Source organism: Neolamprologus multifasciatus, chromosome 5 (assembly GCF_963576455.1).
Source record: "Neolamprologus multifasciatus chromosome 5, fNeoMul1.2, whole genome shotgun sequence".
Classification (NCBI taxonomy): Eukaryota; Metazoa; Chordata; class Actinopteri; order Cichliformes; family Cichlidae; genus Neolamprologus; species Neolamprologus multifasciatus.
In genome coordinates this window covers 22,883,772-22,903,345 of record NC_140443.1, presented here as the reverse complement: position 1 = coordinate 22,903,345, position 19,574 = coordinate 22,883,772, and the positions used below count along the sequence as shown (strand labels likewise).

The 19,574-nt window shown below is 39.0% G+C and overlaps 2 protein-coding genes across 2 annotated transcripts; both read right to left on the bottom strand.

The window, feature by feature from the left end:
* Window positions 1-1,603: 1,603 nt before the first annotated feature.
* LOC146518671 (phosphatidylinositol 5-phosphate 4-kinase type-2 gamma-like) lies at window positions 1,604-13,366 on the bottom strand. Its single transcript, XM_085160943.1, has 10 exons — window positions 12,642-13,366; window positions 12,456-12,553; window positions 11,632-11,728; window positions 10,955-11,104; window positions 6,738-6,884; window positions 6,394-6,432; window positions 3,971-4,084; window positions 3,639-3,894; window positions 3,398-3,501; window positions 1,604-3,317 (listed from the first exon to the last, which is right to left on the bottom strand). Exons 1-10 carry the CDS (start codon window positions 12,789-12,791, stop codon window positions 3,237-3,239), a joined length of 1,236 nt encoding a protein of 411 aa, XP_085017069.1. The 5' UTR covers window positions 12,792-13,366; the 3' UTR covers window positions 1,604-3,236.
* Window positions 13,367-13,589: 223 nt separating this feature from the next.
* LOC146518670 (insulin-like growth factor-binding protein 6) lies at window positions 13,590-17,719 on the bottom strand. Its single transcript, XM_085160950.1, has 4 exons — window positions 17,004-17,719; window positions 16,626-16,654; window positions 16,382-16,501; window positions 13,590-16,267 (listed from the first exon to the last, which is right to left on the bottom strand). The coding sequence occupies exons 1-4, from the start codon at window positions 17,311-17,313 to the stop codon at window positions 16,163-16,165; spliced, it is 564 nt and encodes a 187-aa protein (XP_085017076.1). The 5' UTR covers window positions 17,314-17,719; the 3' UTR covers window positions 13,590-16,162.
* Between the last annotated feature and the right edge of the window lie 1,855 nt (window positions 17,720-19,574).

Below are 19,574 nucleotides of genomic sequence, written 5' to 3'. Positions count from 1 at the left end.
TTTTTATTTTTAAATGGGGCAATTTGAAACTATCATTGAACCCACAAGGCTGATGCTCCAGACACAGAACTAACCAATTACTTCTCTACTAATCAGAAGAGTGCCAACCTAACTGTAAAAAGGTCTTGGTAATGATCAGTCAGCTTTACAATAAGTGACACAGCGTATCAACAGAGGAGTAATAGTAGCTGATAATTAACCTCTGGAGCTATTCTAGTAAATATAATTAGTGATTGCGATGATTAATGATACTACATGCCATTATCTAAAATTTCTAAACAATTAAAAAGTTATTTTTATGAGAATACAATGGTTCACTACAGGGCCTCCTACACATTACACCTACATGCTCAGCCATGGAAATCCATGCTATGAAGCTCCCAGTGCAGTTTTTGTGCTGATGTTAATGCTAGAGGAGGTTTGGAGCTCTGCAGTAACTGAGTTAACAGAGCTTTGGTAGCACTGTGTACCTCAGCACTCAGCAACCCAGATGTGGAACTTTATGTGATCCGGCATTTTGCTGTACCAAACACATCCACTTTGCATTAATATCATTTACATTTGATGGTGGAATTTCACAACTCATCGTTGCAACGGCGGAAACCTATTACAGTACCACTCTCTTCAGAGCAACCCACTGTTTCAAAAATATTTGTAAAGGCAGGCTGCATGGCTACACCTATTTGCATTTAATCACTAATTATTATGAAGTTATTATTAAGCTCTCACAGAGTATCTTTTGTCCTGTCTCCCTCCCCGGCCCCTCTGAGCATGGCTCTGCCAGAGGTTTCTTCCTGTTAAAAGGGAGTTTTTCCTTCCCCCTGTTGTCAAGCACTTGGCAACAGGGGGTTGTGTGATTTTTAGGGTTTTCTCTCTATTATTATATTAACTTTCAATATAAAGCACCTTGAGGAAACTGTTATTGTGATTTGGTGCCATATAAATAAAACTGAATTGAACTGGATCCTCTGTGTTTGTGTTTATACACCTGTGACGAGGAGACTGAAATTACATGAATTCAAAGATTAAGAAATGTGGCCCAACACTTTTGTCCATATTGTGCATCATCGTTAAAAACAGGGACATTTGTCAGTGACTACAAACTTTTGTAGTACATGGTCAGACAGAAGGTTCCTGTTTTCAAACAAGCTGAGAGCCTTTTTTTTCCTGACAGCCGGAGTCCTTGGCATTCAGCAGAATCATTCAACACTCAACTACCATAAGATCTTATGGTGCAACAAAGTCCTCGTTAAAGGCCTCTACTGAGTCTGCCCTACTTCTTTGTAGGTCATGGACTTATTTATATATCCATCTCTGATTCAGTGTCTTGGATGCATGGTATAGCAAATCCCATTTTTTCCCAGAAAACATATGGAGACAAAAATAACAATTACCACTGTATGAGACTCTCTATAAGTTAGGGTCTCTCTAAAAAAGATAAGAGAGCTCTGTGTAGCATGCTATCAAGATCACCTGGTTTATAGATTCAAGAGTAGATATACACAGTCTTTAGCACAAGTATAATTAATATATGTTCACATGACAGTGAAATTATAACACATGGACCCAGACTTTAGCTCTGGAACATAGTACATGTAAACAAACCTATAGTGTGTTTTGCAAATGCTGAAAGAAAAATATCCAAAAAGTAGCATAAAATAATTAATATACTTCTTTTTGTTTTAGGTTAAAAGACAAAAATAAAAAAATAAATAAAATAAAAACATTTAATGTCTTTTCCTCTTATTTCTCATCTTTCTGTCCCTCCTGTTTGTCCACACAGCTGTTATTCCAAAGTGAAACCCTGCTGAAGGATTTTCAGGAATGTGTGCCAGGAGGACTGGGACAACTAAATAAAGACAAAAATTAATGCTGTACCACTGAGAATACAATTTAAAGGAACATATGTACAGCTAGGATCACATCAGTTTGCTTCAGCTTGCAGTAACTAATGACACTTAGATCCATCCTAACATTGTGGTTCCTACTTTACTCAACAGGATGTTGGCAAAGAAAAAAGTAACAATATAAGAAGCAGTTAGGCCATTAAAGAACTTTGGTACAGTTGGTACATATGGCACACCTTGAACTTACCATGGTTACTATAGCGCAGTCCTTAAACTAATGTGACTGTTGGTTGTTGGTGCCAATGGGCTGGACTCAATATTATTACACAACCTCTCTAGGGTTTACAGAAGCTATGCAGACGAGCATCTCCAACAACACTTCAAACTTTGACGCAGATGGGCTTCAGCAGCAGAAAACTCCACCCGGTGCCACTCCTGTCAACTAAGAATGGGAAGCTGAGATTACAATAAGCAAAATCACCCACATTAGACAATAGCAGATTGAAAAAAGTGTTGCCTGGTCCAATGGGATGGTAGGATCAAATGTTGCGTAAACAGCATGAAAGCATGGATCCATCCTCCCTTGTGTTAACAGTTCAGCCTGATGATGGTGGTGTAATGGTTGGAGATCTTTTCTTGGCGCACTTTGGGCCCCTTAGCCCCAACTGAGCATCATTTTAATGCCACAGTCTGAGTCCTGTTACTATGTCCATCCCTTTATGACCACAGTGTACCCACCTTCTGATGGTTGCTTCAGCAGGATAACGCACCATGTCACAAAGTTCAAATCACCTCAGGCTGTTCTTTTGAACATGACTGCATTCAAATGCCCTCCACACTCACCAGATTGGGTATGGTGGAACAGAAGATTCAAATCATGGATGTTCTGAGTGATGCTATCACGTCAACATGGACCAAAATCTTTGTTTTCTTTGCTGAATCTACACCATGAAGAGTTAAGGCAGTCCAAGCGAATACAAGCAAGATGTACCTAATAATGTGGCTGGTGTAAAGCTTATTTTATCATCTTTGGCCAGTATTAAAGAATACCTTCATATTAGTGATGTTTACAGGTGTAAACTTGAAAGATGTCTTTCAGGAATCTTTTATTTCTTGCTGTCAACTTAGACACAACAGTAGTGTTGCCAAACCTTTACGTCAAAAGAAAAGAAACCCATAACAACATTGAGCTGCCAAGAAGTCCTTATGCAAATTCTTCACTTGGAAATAACGCACAGCCTGTCTCGAAGTGTAGAATCCCATGAATAGTAAAGATGTTTTTTAAAAAGGAAGGGAAACAAAAGGATGCTATTAAATTATTAGTGCTTTATTGGTGATGCTTTGATGACTGCAAAGCTGAATTCTTCATGTATTAAATGAATCCCTGAACTAGGCAAAGATTTTGGCGATGAACTCTTTGAAGCGTTTAGCGTACTGCTCTGGATGAACAGTTGAGATCTCAGCTCCTGCCTACAAAACACACAGACACACAGTCGATCAGAAATAAGTAGAAGCAGCCCTTTACACTTTGCAGAGCACTGATCTCTCACCCCGTGTTTGACAGCCTTGGCAGCGTGAGCGGCTTTCTTCTTGGTGTCGTACTGCGTCAGCACGTCAATCAGACCCATAAAATACACCTCCCTACGGGGCGCACCTACAAGGGAGCGATTCACAGTGTTTGGCGAGCGATATTGATCTGCGCATATGATCTTATCTTGTGCAGCACAGTGTGAGAGGAAGTTTCGGTGGGTGAAAAAGCGCAGGCCTCCTATCTCAGCTGTCGGGACTCACCCACAGCGCTCTGAATAGCGTACACATCCACATAAGGGTCGAAATCCCCGGGACCCATGGGTTTGAAGGAGTTCATGTAGCTGGTAATGCCTTCAGGGGAGGTGGAGTGGGGAGCAGGAGCAAGGCCATTTTCATCATCCTCTTCCTCCTCATCGGACAGCTCCATCTCCTCCTCCTCCTCCTCCATCTCGGCTCTTTCGACATCGTGGATACCGAGCAGCAGGCTGTAGTCCATGATCCTCATACGTACAAGAAACTGCAGTGAGAGAAATAATTACACACCAGAGGCAAGAAACACAAAAATCCCCCACCAAAAGCAGCATCTCTCTTACCTCAGTGTCTCTGTTGAGCTTGTCCATTATTTTCTCCTTCTCTTCATCACTCACATAAACTTTCTGCATGTTATTCATAAAGTCCACATCCTTATAAGTGGGCAATCCCTTGACCTGAAAATCCAGAAAGAATTACAATATTCATTCAACAGCATTTTTCTTTTCATCAAAACATTTGTAGCCCTCCCATTTTCATATGATTAAAGCCAAATAACATTTTCATAATTTTGTTTTCTGAATCAGTACAGATGGAAATATCAAAGGTTCCCGCAGCTCTGCAGCTAGTCAAACTTCCTCTATTAAACCAGATATTTCTTCATCTTTTTCTTTTTTATCTAGGTCAGCGTCGCTGGAGGCCAAACAGAGGCTTCTGATGTTTAAAACAGCCTGTTGCTAAGTGATTTTTCTGTGGGAAGATTCATGAAAGTCTAATCTTAAAATCACATTTGTCACAATGCGCAAACAATAACAGTTACACATAGGAAAATAATTCCACTCTCTGCCCTCAGGCACACATTTCAAAGAGAAAAAAAATACATTTTTGGTTTGCAGTCTTAGATGTAGCCTGTTCAAACCGAGAAGAGCAGCCAGAATACTAAACATGTCCACATCTTCAGACAGACTGTGGGGGCAGTAGCACACGTGCAGCCACTTCAGGTATGCTAAGTTTTTCTTTCTCACTTCATCTTTTATCATTTACTTGCAGTCGGTTGATTGATGTAGCTATCCGTCCAAACGTCAGACAATGTTAGGCAATAATGAGATGGGTTTTTCACAGAAATGTTGCCTTTTAGTGGCATATCATTATCATTATCATTATCATTATGCCAAGTACTGAACAATTGTTGTTAATTTCAGGTTACACAAGTCTCAGTGAGCTAAAATCAAAGGTTAGGCTGAAAGATTCACAGTTTTTTCAGGTAAAAGCTTCTTGGAATCACCTTGTTGGTGCAGAAATGCTATTTTAATGCCTGTCAGACTCTGTTATTGTTTTCATAGATTCAACTAAAGAAATGGGAACAAATTATATGTTTTTGTGACAGACTGCTATTAACAAAGTTGTGTATTATGTGTAGGCACAACACTGGATCATTTTATGCTTGAATGATTCACAGGTCACTGTAAGTAGCTTAACAAACAACAACAATATTCCTTTGAAAATGGGCAGGTACAAGGATTGGACTGAAAATGAATGAAAAAGCAGCCAATGTCCATAGAAAAAATTTAAAAAGACCTTCAGAAAACCTGGACTGCTTAAGACTATTTCAAAGATCACAACAAAATCTGGTCCAGGAAGCAAAACGTGACAAAATCGAGGGCTTGAAACTTTTGCACAGTACCATATAAATAGGTTGTTGTATCCTGCTCATCATGGCAGATAATCATGTGAGCTGACTACAAGATAAATAAGTAAATGAACCATATCAAAGACGCATGCCTAAATAAACTGATGATACATTGTAATCTGCACACCAGCTATGAATTCAATCACTGTGCAACAGCCAAAGCGCTTATCTTACAAAGTCAACCTGGCACTATTAATTAATGGACTTGATGAACCCTAAAACTGTGTTTGGTCTTCAGGCCGTTTGAGCTATTTACTGAACCTCTTTTCTGTACCCCAACAGTTTTTCTTTTTGCCTCACTGAGATATTTCTACCATTTTTATTGAAGTGTCTCTTTTCTGAAAAAGAAAAGAGCAAAATATTGTAGAAAATGTTAATGATTAAAAAAAAGCATTTTCAAAAGCTTCTGTGACTCAATATATGTCTTTCATTTAAACACATTAAAAAAGGACACCCGCAGTTTTACAAGGGAAGCACTGGTAAGGAGAAATTAAAAAGAAATTCTGAAAATGAATCCTATGGAAATATAGCTGCGTAATGGCTTCGACTGCTGTGGAGATGCTTTTTTTAAACGCAAAGGCCTCTCCGAGTTTGACGCGTGGAGTTGAAAGACGAGTGTTTATCAGTCAGGGTCAGCTGCTGTTTTTGACGTTTCGTGTTTATCTCTCTCTCTCTCTCACGAGTCTCCCAGCTTGATGTGAGCACAGACCTAAATCACTTCAAAAACTAAAGACCAGAAAGGCACTTGACTGGTTTTGGAAATAACCTCAATAGATTATATATATTTCCTTTTAGTGCAACACGCTGTGTATAATAATCGAGTGGAGCCGAGCTCTTTTTGACCATTTTCTTACTGGAGATGTTAGTACAAGGTTATCATAAATAAAATTAACAAGCTCAAATGTATTCAGCCACTCTTTCATTGAGCCTGAGTCAGAAGACGTAAAATAACCATCTGTAATAGATCACTGCCTCTTAAACACTCCACGGCCACACGTGTGCTTTATTTCCAGTAAAGACAAATGTCACTGGAACTCTTGTGGACAACAGACTGACTTTACCTGAATCTGATCTCACCTTTTCTTTAAAACTGGCTTCACGAGACACCAGCGAGCCCTGATGAAAGAGAAGAAAGTGACTGGTGTTACTGTTGAGCCAAAGATCCATATTTGCTCATTACTTCAAAGCTATAATAGTCATTATCACTCATGTTTCTCAGAAATGATGCACGTGTGGCCATAAATCCAACAGTCTACTATAAATAAATGGTCTGGGGTGAAGCATAACTTCAATTCACAAGCATTTAACACTCTGTTTTTAAAAACTATTGTCTTTAAATGTTTTGGTAAGTTAGGCAGTTCAATAGCTGATAAAAGTAATAAAACACTATCATATGAGATACACTGCCCCTGGAGGATTACCTTGAGGTCATACTTCCTGTGTACGTGAAGTCGGTGGCTGAACATGTTCCTCATTACTAACAGGTAGGTGTCCTCACTCTCCACAGTGACTCTGTACATGGCCAGGAACTGAGGGAGGAGCGTACTGCCGTGGCAGGTGACAATATGCTGGAAGAGACCATCAGTACATGGATTTTCAGTCTTGAAGTTTAAACATCTGCACATGAATATAATAAGTTGTGGTTAAAGCTCTTCCTGAAGATCCTCCTGTGGCATCTGATCAGCACCGCAGATGTAATTTAGGCTTGGAATAATTTACAGGACGAACTCCATTTGAAAACACTGCCTGCATTTCAAACAGATGGCTTCATTTTTATATGACTCTACACCGTCGTTAAGACATTGCATAAGAGGTAAAGTATGATAACATAAAAGTGTTCCTAGTAAGATAAGCTTTTTCTTGTAACAGATATGATTCAGCGCACAGGTGATAGAAAGTAATTTTATAGCATCATAGCAAGAAATGCCAAGAAAGGCAGGGAGGATGTACAGTCCCAACAAGTAAACGTGGATTTACACTCGACTTCATTTTTTCATCAGCTTTGTATTTTGAGACGTCAAGTATGAAAACAGTTCATTGTGATGAGCAACACAGCACAGCGTTGTCTGCACTGCATTTGTGCACTAGAGCATCTGCAAGTGAAACTGAGCTAATTCTGATGGACTTGGAGTTGGTAATATACTGAATGACATTTGTGTCAAACCTTTAATTAGGATGAAACAAATGTAGAATTAAAACTAAATTAATTTAATAAAATACTCTGTTAAAATCCATCAGATTCTCCTGTGTCCTATTGTTAGAGTTGTCATATTGGTAAATCTATCACCTTACAAAGTTAGTTAACTGCTGTGAGATTTTCAGTCTGTATTGCGTGTTTAACCTCTTTGTATGAACAATCTGCTGTCATTAACTTATTAATAAATGTGGCTGATTCTGCCAACAACACCCCTTTCATGTGAACGTGGAATGAAAACCCTGGCGGAAACTGGCTTATCTTGACTGCCAGTGTTACAGTAAGTGAATCGACCCCCGGGTACACTGAGGTTGCAAGGCATACCTGAATGCACTTAACATATGTCAGAACAATCAGACATCAAGTAAAAATGAAGGAAAACGAAAGTTAGGAAGATATGCTAAATATGGAGGCAAGAAGACTCAAATTAAATATGAAAACAGACTCATGGGGACATTGGAGGAGAAAAACACAAGCACAGAAACTGAGGGAGGAAAAGATAAAGAGACAGCGAGGGAACAAAACACACAAGAAATATCAAACTCCAAAGAAACTGAACTGAGAACCAGAAGAAAGTTCAAGCTCTCATAAAAAGGTGTGTTTCACATGTCAAATGATTCTTCTCACACAAATGATCCCTGTGACTGTTGCCTGCTCCAATTAGAGCCATTATCAGATGATTATGATGTAAAGTGGTCATAAAACTTATAAAGAAATTGAAAAATATAACAGCGAAATGCAACACTGTAACAAATAAGTTAAGTGAATCTGATTTAATTGATTGATAGGTGTTCATTGATAGGCTTAACAAGCTGCATATGAAACATATAGCTCCAGCAGAAAATCTATATCACACCTTAAAATGTTGTAAATTAAGCAATCATTAAAAAACATGGTGTTTTCAAACAGTGACCTGTTATCATGATGACTTAGCCTGGTAAAAAGAGAGCCGCTTTCATGACACTGAAAACTCTGATCTTAAGGTCAAGACAGCTCACTAACCCCTTAATCTTGCTTCGCAGAACACCTCTATGAGCTCACATAGCACAACAAAAACAAACCACTCCAAATTACTAGAATGATAAGAATGACCGACTGAGTTTATGCACAGCATGTCTGAGCTGTCGATTATATACCTACACTGGCAGAGTACTGGCTCACATTAGCATTGTGAACAAGCTAGAAACAATTCTAGTTTGTTTAACAGTAGCACTACACCTGTCTACTGTGCTCACACAGCATACACAACTCTTGTGGTCAGCATCACTGCAACATTTAGTTTTTAAATAGTGTCTAAAATTTTCATCTTTCCTTGATGACTATCAGTAACAATCTTATTGCTCTATAAGCATTTATATATGATCTTAAACAGAGCCCCGCACTGTACCTGCTGACCTTATACTAAGGTCTGTTGGACATAGACTAAGCCTCCGTTTGAATTGAATTTTTATATGAATTATTTATTCTCAGATCATTGAAACATCACAGGGACTGCAGATGAGAGAATAAGAATGAAAAATGCCCTTTAAACATTAATTTAATTAAATACTCAATTAATATCAATATCTTATTGCATTTTGATATGATAAATCTGTTAACCTACACAGTCAGTATGTTGCTGGCTTTCTTTTCAGGCTTCAGATAGGCTACGCGTTATTATTAACCAAAGTCCTTAACACATACAATTTTAATATTACTCTTAAGCGCTTTTTTCTCTTATATACACTCATACTGCTTTGTCTGCAGCAGCTATGTTGCTTTCAGGCATATTACCTGTTTAACTTCTTCATATTTTTCCCATAGTATTCTCTCACCTTCCTGTGTAACATCAGCTGCTCTACTGCTCTAGTGCTAATGCCACCACTTTCATGTGACCACAAAGGGGAAACCCTGGGTTAACTTAGCAAGATGATTACCAGCTACACGTGACCGCTTATCCTGATTGCCAGTGTTGGGGTAAGTGAATCCAGATAGCGGAAAGATATCCTGGGTCTGTGCAACTCGGTTTGTAGTATAAGTCTCTGATGGTGGTGCGTATTTGATTCTCTCTTGGTGATTTATGAGAAGGAAACATTTTGACAGGTCTGCGAAAAATTGTTATGCCTCAGAAGTAATATCTGTAGGAAGGAAATCATGTTGCACAGAATCTGTGGTCTACGTCTGTGAGTCATCAGTGAATTTGTTTTTTGGTAACCCCTCCTATATCAATTGATACCAGTGGTGCCAACTTTGGGCATGGTATTTTTATTGATTTTTTTGGCACCAGGACCAGTCTCTTTTCAGTGGAAATGCATTAAAGTGATCTGAGATTAGGGAGTGACGTTCACTGACAGGCTCATGCAACAGTATTATGGCTTACTGCAAGCCCTTTTAAATGTCATTGGTAACATCAGTGCTTTTTCAACAACAACAACAACAAAAAGCTGTGTGAAGGCCTTTTGTGGCACTACAGAAAAGAAATACAGTACAAGCAAACAAACATCATGCTACTTGTTAATATGTCATGTGACTTAGCTTTCTCTGTTTGGTGTGTTATTTTTTTTGTATCTGTATAGCCAGAAAAAGCTCTGACAGAATCATTCTTCAATGTGAATTATTTAATATGCTTCAATTTAAATGTAAAACTGGAGCCATGAAATTCTAACACTCGTGTCTCAGCTTTGATGCTGTAAAACCTTTACCATGGCAACCAGGGTTAATGTAAAAAGGGCACATTTTATTCTTGTATAAAAACGACACAAGGAAAGAGAAAAGACTGGTAGATGTGTGCATGTATGAAAGGATTGTAACCATGAACACACTAGAAATACTATGTTCTTAGTTCAGTTCAATTCAATTCATTTTATTTAGCTCCAAATCGCAGCAACAGTCACATCAAGGCGCTTCATACTGAAAGGTAAAAGTGTAAAAGAGAGAAAACCACAACAATCAGATGACCTCAAGTGAGCAAGCATATGGTGACAGTGGGAAGGAAAAACTCCCCCCTTTTAACAGGAAAAAACTTGCAGCAGAACCAGGAGAGGCAGCCATCAGCTGCAACCGGTTAGGGATAAGGAGAGGGAGATACAACAAAAGACACACTGTGTAAGAGAGCCAGAGATTAATAATAACTAATGATTAAATGCAAAGTGGTGAACAACCACAGACAGTGTAAAGAGGTGAAGAAGAAACACTCAGTGCACTATGGGAGGAGCCTGACAGCTTAGCCCTAATTGCAGGGTAACTAAGGGAGGATTCTGGGTCACCTGATCCAGCCCTAACTATAACCTTTATCAGAAAGTATAGTTTTGAGCCTTATTGTAAAAGCAGAGAGAGTGCCTCTCTCCAGTATCCAAACTGGGAGCTGGTTCCACAGAAAAGGGGCCTGAAAGCTGGAGTCTCCAATTTTAAAATTGAACCTACTCTCTGACCTTTAAAGGACATATAAACTTGTGTCAGTCCTACCTGGTGATATGCAGAGAGCGCATTATGCATTTCTGCAACCTCCTCACTGGAAATTTCTTTTATAACCAAAGTGCGGTCGTACGACGTCAGCAGCGAGCCCGCATATTTCCCTTCGTCGTGTCTGAGAGGAGGACTCCGAGCCAGAGAAACCTGCCGGTGAGTGAGAGAACAGCATCATGAGATCAGAAGGAGAAACCTCCCGCCCTGGGAAACCTTTCACATTTTAAAGTGTTGAAACAAATGCAAATATCTTACATATACCAGAAATGTAATGCTGCGCAGCATCAGACCATAAAAAGCTTTGTTTTAACATGCTTCTTGCATTGCTCTGAATGCAGGTCTGCAGTGAGCTAATGTGACTTTTATCAGCAACAATATGTTTCCCGTAATTGTGTGCTAAGCAAATGTGCACTTCCCAGACTGGAGGATGGCTGTGTGCCACCTGGCGCATGCAAAATACGACACAAAGAAATGTAAATGTAGAAGCGAGCAGATCAATACGCACATAAAAGTTCATGGTTTCGATCAAAGGAAAACACACAGAACCTTGGATGTTCTCTGCTTGTGCGAGTCTATGTTTTTTTTTCAAATGGCCTCTACATTTTTGTGAAACGATAGATTTTATCCATATTTGTATTTTAGTGCACAATGAAATGCAGACTTGCTGTGAATCATACCTGGAAATCTTGATCTTCAATGCCAAAGCGCTCTCGCAGGTTTCTGAACACTTGAGGACAGTACTCTTTGAATTTAAACTGTCCTGGAAGAGTCTCCCTGAGGAATAATAACAATAACGCATAGATTTAGTGTGCAGCAACATTTTACAAAAGATCTATGCTCGTGACTAATACCTGACTGAATTATATTAGGGATCCTGCTGTTTAACAGCTTCCAGATCAAAACAAGTTCAGAGAAATCTCACTAAAGTAGCGGCACTTTAATCTTGGGAAAATATTTTATTGGTCCTCAAACCTCTGTTGATAAGTCTTTACTGAACCTGGATTCCTGAATGGATTAAAGGATTATTGAAAGCCTTTCAGTTTTCTAGACTCAGTGCTTATAGAAACTGAACCTAACAACAGACACTGTATAGGACAGCTTTTATAAATGATTATTATACTGTAGCACACTCTGACTGACACTCTTCCACCACTATTTCAGATAAATCCATCAAGCTAACCTTTTTTTGCCTTTTAAATTATGTTGCACAGCAAGTAAAAAAAAACACAAGTTAATGCTGCACTTCTAACTTTAGCCCATAACATCATTCTTTCTCTTTCGAGACAATATTGCACTGCGGTCATTACTGTAGCTATAGTGTTGGTGAAGAAAAACACAGTTGCTCTCTAAAGGGGTCTGGATATTCTGATAAGCAGAGACAATAACACAGAGAAATAAATTATGAGAGGAACAAAAATCTGTGCAGTTTACAGGAAGCAAAACGAGGCTCCTGCAATCATGCAGACAGAGCTGAGCAGAGCCTATGAGCAGAGCACAGTACTTATTGAAGAGGTGGTTGTTGACTTTGATCTTGGTGCTGGCTTTGAAGTCGTCTGGGAGCAGCATGACAGGTACAGGCACCTGGCTCAGGTCATTAATCTGCGCATGATCAGTGGATAAATAGTTAATAATGAACATTTTCATACCCAGGCAGACAGAAGTGCATATTAAACGGCCTTATAGCTACCGAATGATTGACTCCCCACATCAGCACGCTCAACACGGGGTCACTGGCTCGGAACACCTTCACTTTCTGTTGAACAAAGTGTTTCTTCTTCGTCTTCCTTTTTGGCGCCAGAGTGTTCAGAGGGTTGGAGGTAGCACTGGGAGAAGACATTTTCAGGCAGGTATCCGCGTCTCCGTCTGTGGGCAGGCGTTTTGTTGTCTCTGTATGTAAAGTAGGCTAAAGTCCGCCCTGCAGCAGCCTATTAGCGCTTTGATCCAACACCCTGAGAGCCCAGCGCCTTTTGGTCCTTCAGTCCAGCAGCGAACAGGTGCAGAGCCTCCCCCAACACGGGCTGAGCCTTCATCATCTTATTTTGTGGCTCATTTCTAAGCTTTGTTAATTTGACGTGCTGTCACATTAATGATCATTTTCGTACAGGCTTGCTTACAGGCAGAACTGCAGTAATTACATCTAAATTACCAGTGCTGTACGATTCTGCAAAGTTTGGTATCCATCCGATACCAAGTAAATAAAGGGCTAGTATTGCCGATACCAATATCTATACTGAAACTTTTAACTTGTATGTAGGGGAGAGAAGTGTATTTTTTAATGTGGTTTCTTTTGGAGACCTGAAATCTATAGAAACAAAGTATCCATCATATTCTGCTGGCCCACCTCTATTATTACAGCTCTTAGTGGTGACTTGTTAATTATAATTAGGCTTCTTACACACACACACACACACACACACATATATATATATATATATATATATTTGTTTGTGACCTTTTATTATGTCTATAATAGCACATGCTTTGAGGGAAATGTGTTTTGTTTCCGTTTACTTAAATAATTTTAAATTACATCAGTTTTTTGTTTGTTTGTTTTTTTATTCAAAAATACTCTAAAGAAGAATGTATGCATTTTGCATTCACGTGTTGATGTCATTCATCTATCTTACTCAGTGCGGTGTGGTCAGGCTCATCAGAATATTTTATCATAAATAAATACAGTGACAACTGATGTAGAATTCAGTGGGTCATGCTGAGCCTGTGCCACTTTGTTAGGTACACCTGTACGTGCAAATATGCCATGGCATTTGAGTGTGTAGACATGGCCTGTATGACCTGCAGAAGTTCAAACTGAGCAGAATGGAGAAGAAAGATGATTTAAGGGACTTGAACATTTGCATGGTTGCTGGTGCCGGAGAGGCTCGTCTGGTTATTTCAGAAGCTGCTGATCTACTCATGGGCAGATGTCATGGATACCCAACTTTGTGAACACGATAACTCGAGAACGAAGTGATGGTACTTTCAGATTGGTACAATATGTGGGTCTACCAAAAATCTTGGACAAGTTTGAATATTAGTGACCTTAGCTTCAGTGATCTCTGCTGTGACATTCAGGTGATAGTGTCAGAATAAACAACATGAAAGCACGTATCCACGATGCCGTGGATCAGCACTTCAGGCTGCTGGTGGTGTCATGGTGTAAGGGATATTTTCTTGGCACACTTTAGGCCCATTAGGCCCAATGGAGCATTGTTTAAATGCCACAGTCTGATTATTGTCGCTGACCATGCCCATCCATTTATGACCACAGAGCCATCTTCTGATTCCTGCTTACAGCAGGATAGTGCATCATGTCATTGAACATGACAATGAGTTCACAGTTGCTCAAATGGCCTCTTCCACATTCACCAGATCTGAAGCCAATAGAGCACCTTTGGGATGTTGTGGACCAGGAGAGTTTCATCATGTGCAGCTGACAATTCTGCAAAAACTGTGTGATGCTGTCACATCAATATAGACCAAAATATCTGAGAAATGTTTCCAGCACCTTGTTGAATCTATGCTTACGGAATTAAGGCAGTCCTGAACTCAAAAGGGGACCCAACCCTGTACCAAAGAAGTGTACCTAATAAAGTGGCCAGTTTGTGTGGATGATATTATTTGAACTGCATAAGAGGTTAAATGTTGGTTTGTGATGAACAATTTTTAAGTAAATTAATTGATAGTAGTTATACTTAAAGTGCTCATGATACACATGCAGAAGTGCCCTGTTCACAGTCATATACACTGTCTCATTCATGCATAAGCATTGTGGGGCCAGTGCAACCCTATGCTTCCTGCTTGGTTGTTAACCACTAAGACTTGTAACACAGTACTTTCTGGTGCAAATTACAGTGGGAGCTGTAATTTTTACACTTCACAAAACCACCAGGTGGACCGTATTGGACCATTCCACGGGCCAATTCGGGCCTCTAGACCACATGTTTGACACCCTTGTTGCAGCAAATCATAATATTCTTTCCATTGTGGTTGCAGGAACCACTAGACTAAAGAGCTGAGACTTCCTGTTTAAAGGGCCAGATAAATGTAAAAACTAAAACCTGTTTTAGTTTAAAAATCTTTAATATAATAACCAATAAAAATCTTACATTTATTTTTGTAATACTGTGTTTCGCCGTATTTCAGTCTTGAAAATTAAAAATGCCCCCAAGTCCTTAATCACTAATGGCGCTATCAGTGTTAACATAAATAGAATATCATATCCAAAGTAACATAAATAGGATTACATGTTGAGATATTTTACAGTATTTATAGTTGTACAATTACAGTGGTTTCAAAGTTTTAAAAAAAATATGGAAAATATATATAAATACACTGAAAAGATACAAAAACAAATTGAAAAAAAAGACAGACCATATTTTCTAAACTTATTGTTTGGATTGAGAAATTTATGAAGTTAAAATGACCTTAAATAACTGCTTTTGTGGGTTTGACTGGGTGTCAAAATGGAAAATAAAGACTTTCTTCTGAGCTGATTAGAGAGGAAGAGGAGAAAAAGGGACTAAAAGCTGGCATACACCAGTGTGCAGGACTCATTCCTAATAACAAAGTGTTTCGGGATAAAAATTATTTTGTTTTTCTCCACTTTGAGAATATAATTGAACCCACTGAGGCTGATTCCTCAGACACTCACCTAACCAAATTTATTGCTTCTTTAATCAGCCCTGGAGCTTTTAGCTATAATTGGAAAAGAGTATTTTTCTAGTGATCAGTCAGTCTTTTAAAATTCTAAACTTGCATTAATAACACGATGTGCCACTGGTGGATGCCGAAAATGTGCCTCTCTATGCTTACATAGATATTCTTTTCAAGAAAAAAATCATAACTGATTTATGGTTAATCAATCCAATAATCAATAGCTGTCATTTACAATACTTAGAATCAGTTTCATGTTAGGATGAAAACAAATGGGGTTTCCCTTAAAAAGCAAACAGCATTTTTAAATGGCCGCGTGTTGTGAGGGTTAACGTGAAAGGACATCAAACCAATAAAGTTTTAATGTGTTCAGCAGAGGGCGCATGGACACTAAAGTTTCACCTGATTGTTAAACAGCCTTGTAATAGTGATGTCCTTCTCTCTGCTGGCACACAGTCACATAAGAGGCGCTGTGTTCGGTCCCTTTACGCTCCGTCTGGTGTGCCTTCATCGTAATCTCACACAGGGCCTGAAGCTTCAGCCTCCTCGTTGCATTTAACAGCTCAGACCACCCTTCTGTTTAGTGTTTGTAGACAGGGGCATGCCGTTCTTGTCAACGCACCAACACTTTCCTCGCCGCCCACCTCGAGATGACCAACACTGCCGCAAACACAACAGACATAGTAAAGAGTTAAATGCAAAGATGTCTGGTCTCTATAGAGTCAATGTGAGATCAGCCCTTTTTCCTATAAATCATCTAATTTGGAGACTCACCTGCTTCTTTCTGAAGAAACCACGCTTGTCACAGTTGGGCATGTAGATATCATGGTTTGACGTAAATAAATGAGCATTAAGACCTTCGATGATTGTCGTTAGCAGCTGACGGCATGGAGCCTGAGGGAAGGAACAGAGTTAACCAGATATATGTAGTGCCTACCTTAATTCACTGTCAGGAATGTGCTCTTTTTGTTTGTTTTTTTTTAAACATAGATATACAGTACAGGATGAGCGTTTTTACCTCATCTGGATCCTCAGTAGGTGTACTTTCTAGTGTATGAAAGTAAATAAAAACAAACAAGAACATCAGTTTTTAAAATTTTAGCGTTTATGCCATTAAATTGAGGAAGATTTCACACATTTTGAGATCTTTTGCTTGGTAACACACGTTGATTTCTCTAGTCATACTCCAATTTCCATTATAACATGATAATAACCTGAAAAGCAGTGAGTTAAAAGCATTTAACTTTTGAGATAAATGTGATATTTAAGATTGTATCTCAGCCAACAATAGCAAAATAATAATATAAGTATTCAATTACTCCTAAATCCATAATGTTTCTCTCTCACTTATTAAATCATAGCTTCTCCCAGGTACAAAAAGTAAGTAGAAACTTACCAGCAACGTGGACCGGTTTAGTCGGGCTGGTGCTACTGGCATTACTGCAGACTCCTCTGCCTTCCAGCAGGGCACGCAGGGGCTTTGGCTCATTGTCTGGAGGTGCACAACGCAGACCGTGGGCACAGCTCAGAGTGTAGACGCCACATGGCTCTCCAAGAGCCAAAGTTGTGGCATTTACCTCTACAGACGGCTGCCTCTGTGAGTGCTTTCCTCTGCAGGTAGGACATCCTCTGGACGGTGTGGTCAGTGGGCTTGAACAAGCCAGCTGCAGGAGGAGCAGCACCAGGATGTTTAAACACAGCAACATCTTACACTAAAAGTTGTCTGCTAATAAATGGTTCCAGTGCAGCCTCGTAGCAGTAATAAACGGTTCCAAGATTCCCTTTTCTAACTCTGTTCCCAGTTTTGGATCATTTGCTCCAGCTGAGAGCAGCAAGTGATAATGCAGCTGACAGACGCCACTGGCAGCAGCTTTTAAAGAGGAAAGGTATGGGAGGGATACGTGATGGAGAATGTTAGCTTTCCTCTCATTTCCACACAGCTGAGCACACCCCATTTGACTTGTCTCTGACACATACACGTGCTCATGCACGCTCATGCCATTTGTTGCCTGTCATGCCACTGGATAGCTATGTTTTCTACATTGACATAAATCACAAGTGATGCTGCGTTTGCTACACCATTGCTCTGCCTTTTCCCCACTTAGAGGATCATTTATCATCGTCATATTTTTACGGAGGTGCTGCTTTATTATGGCCAGTCAATCACGGTAGGGCTGAAAGATGAAAATGACACTTTATTTTCTGCAGCATAAATTTAGTTTTATTACACCACGGTTTTCAATGACATTCAAATCTCTAGCAGAATTTAATATTAAAATGATTTGAATATAAAAAAAATAATAAAAATAAGTAAAAATAGTTTAAAACAAGGAATAAATCTGGCTTTATAGTCTCATAAAACACTCCAAATAAGTTTTTCTCTGTTAACAGTAAAAGCATTTTGGCACTCCAACACCTCCAACCTTTTTATTGATATTGCCACTGCTTTTTTTTTTTTTAAACGCTATCCGCTAAATCGACAGTGTGTTCTCAGAGTGTGTTTACAGATTCTCAGGGCTGAAGCTGACACTGATTGACACCGGGAGGTTGAAGGAGTGCCGCTGAAGATGACTAAGACATCAATAGCCACAAGCTAAAAGTCCCGCCCTGTAAATTCCGCATTTGTGAATCACAAACACATGAAATTAAAGGACAGGATCAAAGTATTTTGCCATAAAATTGATACGTTTAATATCTCATGGTTGCTAGGACTTGTAGGTTTCTGCTTTCATTTTCCCCACCAGAAGCAAACTTACTCTTAAGTTCGGTGTTTATGTCAATTTTTTTCCATGCCGGTTTATAAAACTGTAAACCAGCTCGCAAACTGAGGTTCAACTTCATAAGAAGCTGTGAGGGGGATGCAGTATTTTGCTGGACATTTCAAAATCAAGAAAATAATCCAAAAAAGAGATCAATAAGGTACTTTCAGCTGCTCCCTTATTTCCCAAAGGGTTGCCAAAGGGGATGGATCCACATGTTTGATTTGGCACGGATTTTATGCCAGAGGAACTTCCTAATACAACCCTCCTATTTATCCAGCCTTGGGGCTACTTGGGACTTTATGTGAGCACTAGGAGCTTCTGAACCCCTGAGGTTCGAATGGATTGGGAATCTTGGTGAATGTGTTGACTACACTACAGAGCCACTAATCCACTAGATTAAAATATTCAAATATCTGTTACAAAGTGAAAATGAAATATGTAAAACTAAATACATAAAAATGTCATTGAATACTTAAAATTAAGAATTACCAGGGTCCCGGACACTCTTAGGTACCCTCCCAATAGGGCTTAAAAATCTGGCATTATCCACCAATTGCTCTTAAATCTGAAGAAGCTTATCAGATGAGAAGTTTCAAGAAACTAAAATTATATATATATATATATATATATATATATATATATATATATATATATATATATATATATATAATCAAAATACTAAGTGAAAGATTTTATTAATATTCTACACACCTGCTACAGTCTACTACTACTACTGTCACAGTTTGAGGACCACTTGTATCTGCAGGGGAATGTTTAGCAGGGTACCCAATCTAATCATTTCAACCTACTCCGGAAGGTTCAGTCCATACGTGCGTTACGCAACGTCCAGCTTTCTGGGATTTCCTTATCTGGATGATGAACAATGCATCCAGATTATTTCAACCTATTACTTTTTTCCTCAAGTCGGTGAATGCAGTCCTAATGGTAACAACATCGTTTTGTATGCTCTAAAACCAATACTTCCGCATCAGAGTTCGTTCCTAGGAGCAAAAATAATTACCTACCTGGTCAAATAAAACAAAACCAGCCATTTATAAAATAAAACATATATTGTATTTTATTTTATTTTTAAAGTATTGTCGAGTCGGTCACGCTACTTCTTTTCTTATCATATGCAAAGAGAGTTGGATGTAGACGTAAAAAACGCAAACTGTAAAATCAAAAGGGGAAAAATAAAAAAAAAA

Bases quoted from the DNA above. Each gene is read 5' to 3' on its own strand.
- LOC146518671 (XM_085160943.1), bottom strand. From the start codon at position 12,791: ATGTCTTCTCCCAGTGCTACCTCCAACCCTCTGAACACTCTGGCGCCA. The intron at 12,554-12,641 runs GTAGCTATAAGG...GATCATGCGCAG, and splicing joins TGTGGGGAGTCAATCATTCG to ATTAATGACCTGAGCCAGGT. The intron at 6,433-6,737 runs GTAATCCTCCAG...CTCTTTCATCAG, and splicing joins ACAGGAAGTATGACCTCAAG to GGCTCGCTGGTGTCTCGTGA.
- LOC146518670 (XM_085160950.1), bottom strand. From the start codon at position 17,313: ATGTTGCTGTGTTTAAACATCCTGGTGCTGCTCCTCCTGCAGCTGGCT. The intron at 16,655-17,003 runs GTAAGTTTCTAC...TTCATACACTAG, and splicing joins TAAACCGGTCCACGTTGCTG to AAAGTACACCTACTGAGGAT. The intron at 16,502-16,625 runs GTAAAAACGCTC...TCCTTCCCTCAG, and splicing joins CTACTGAGGATCCAGATGAG to GCTCCATGCCGTCAGCTGCT.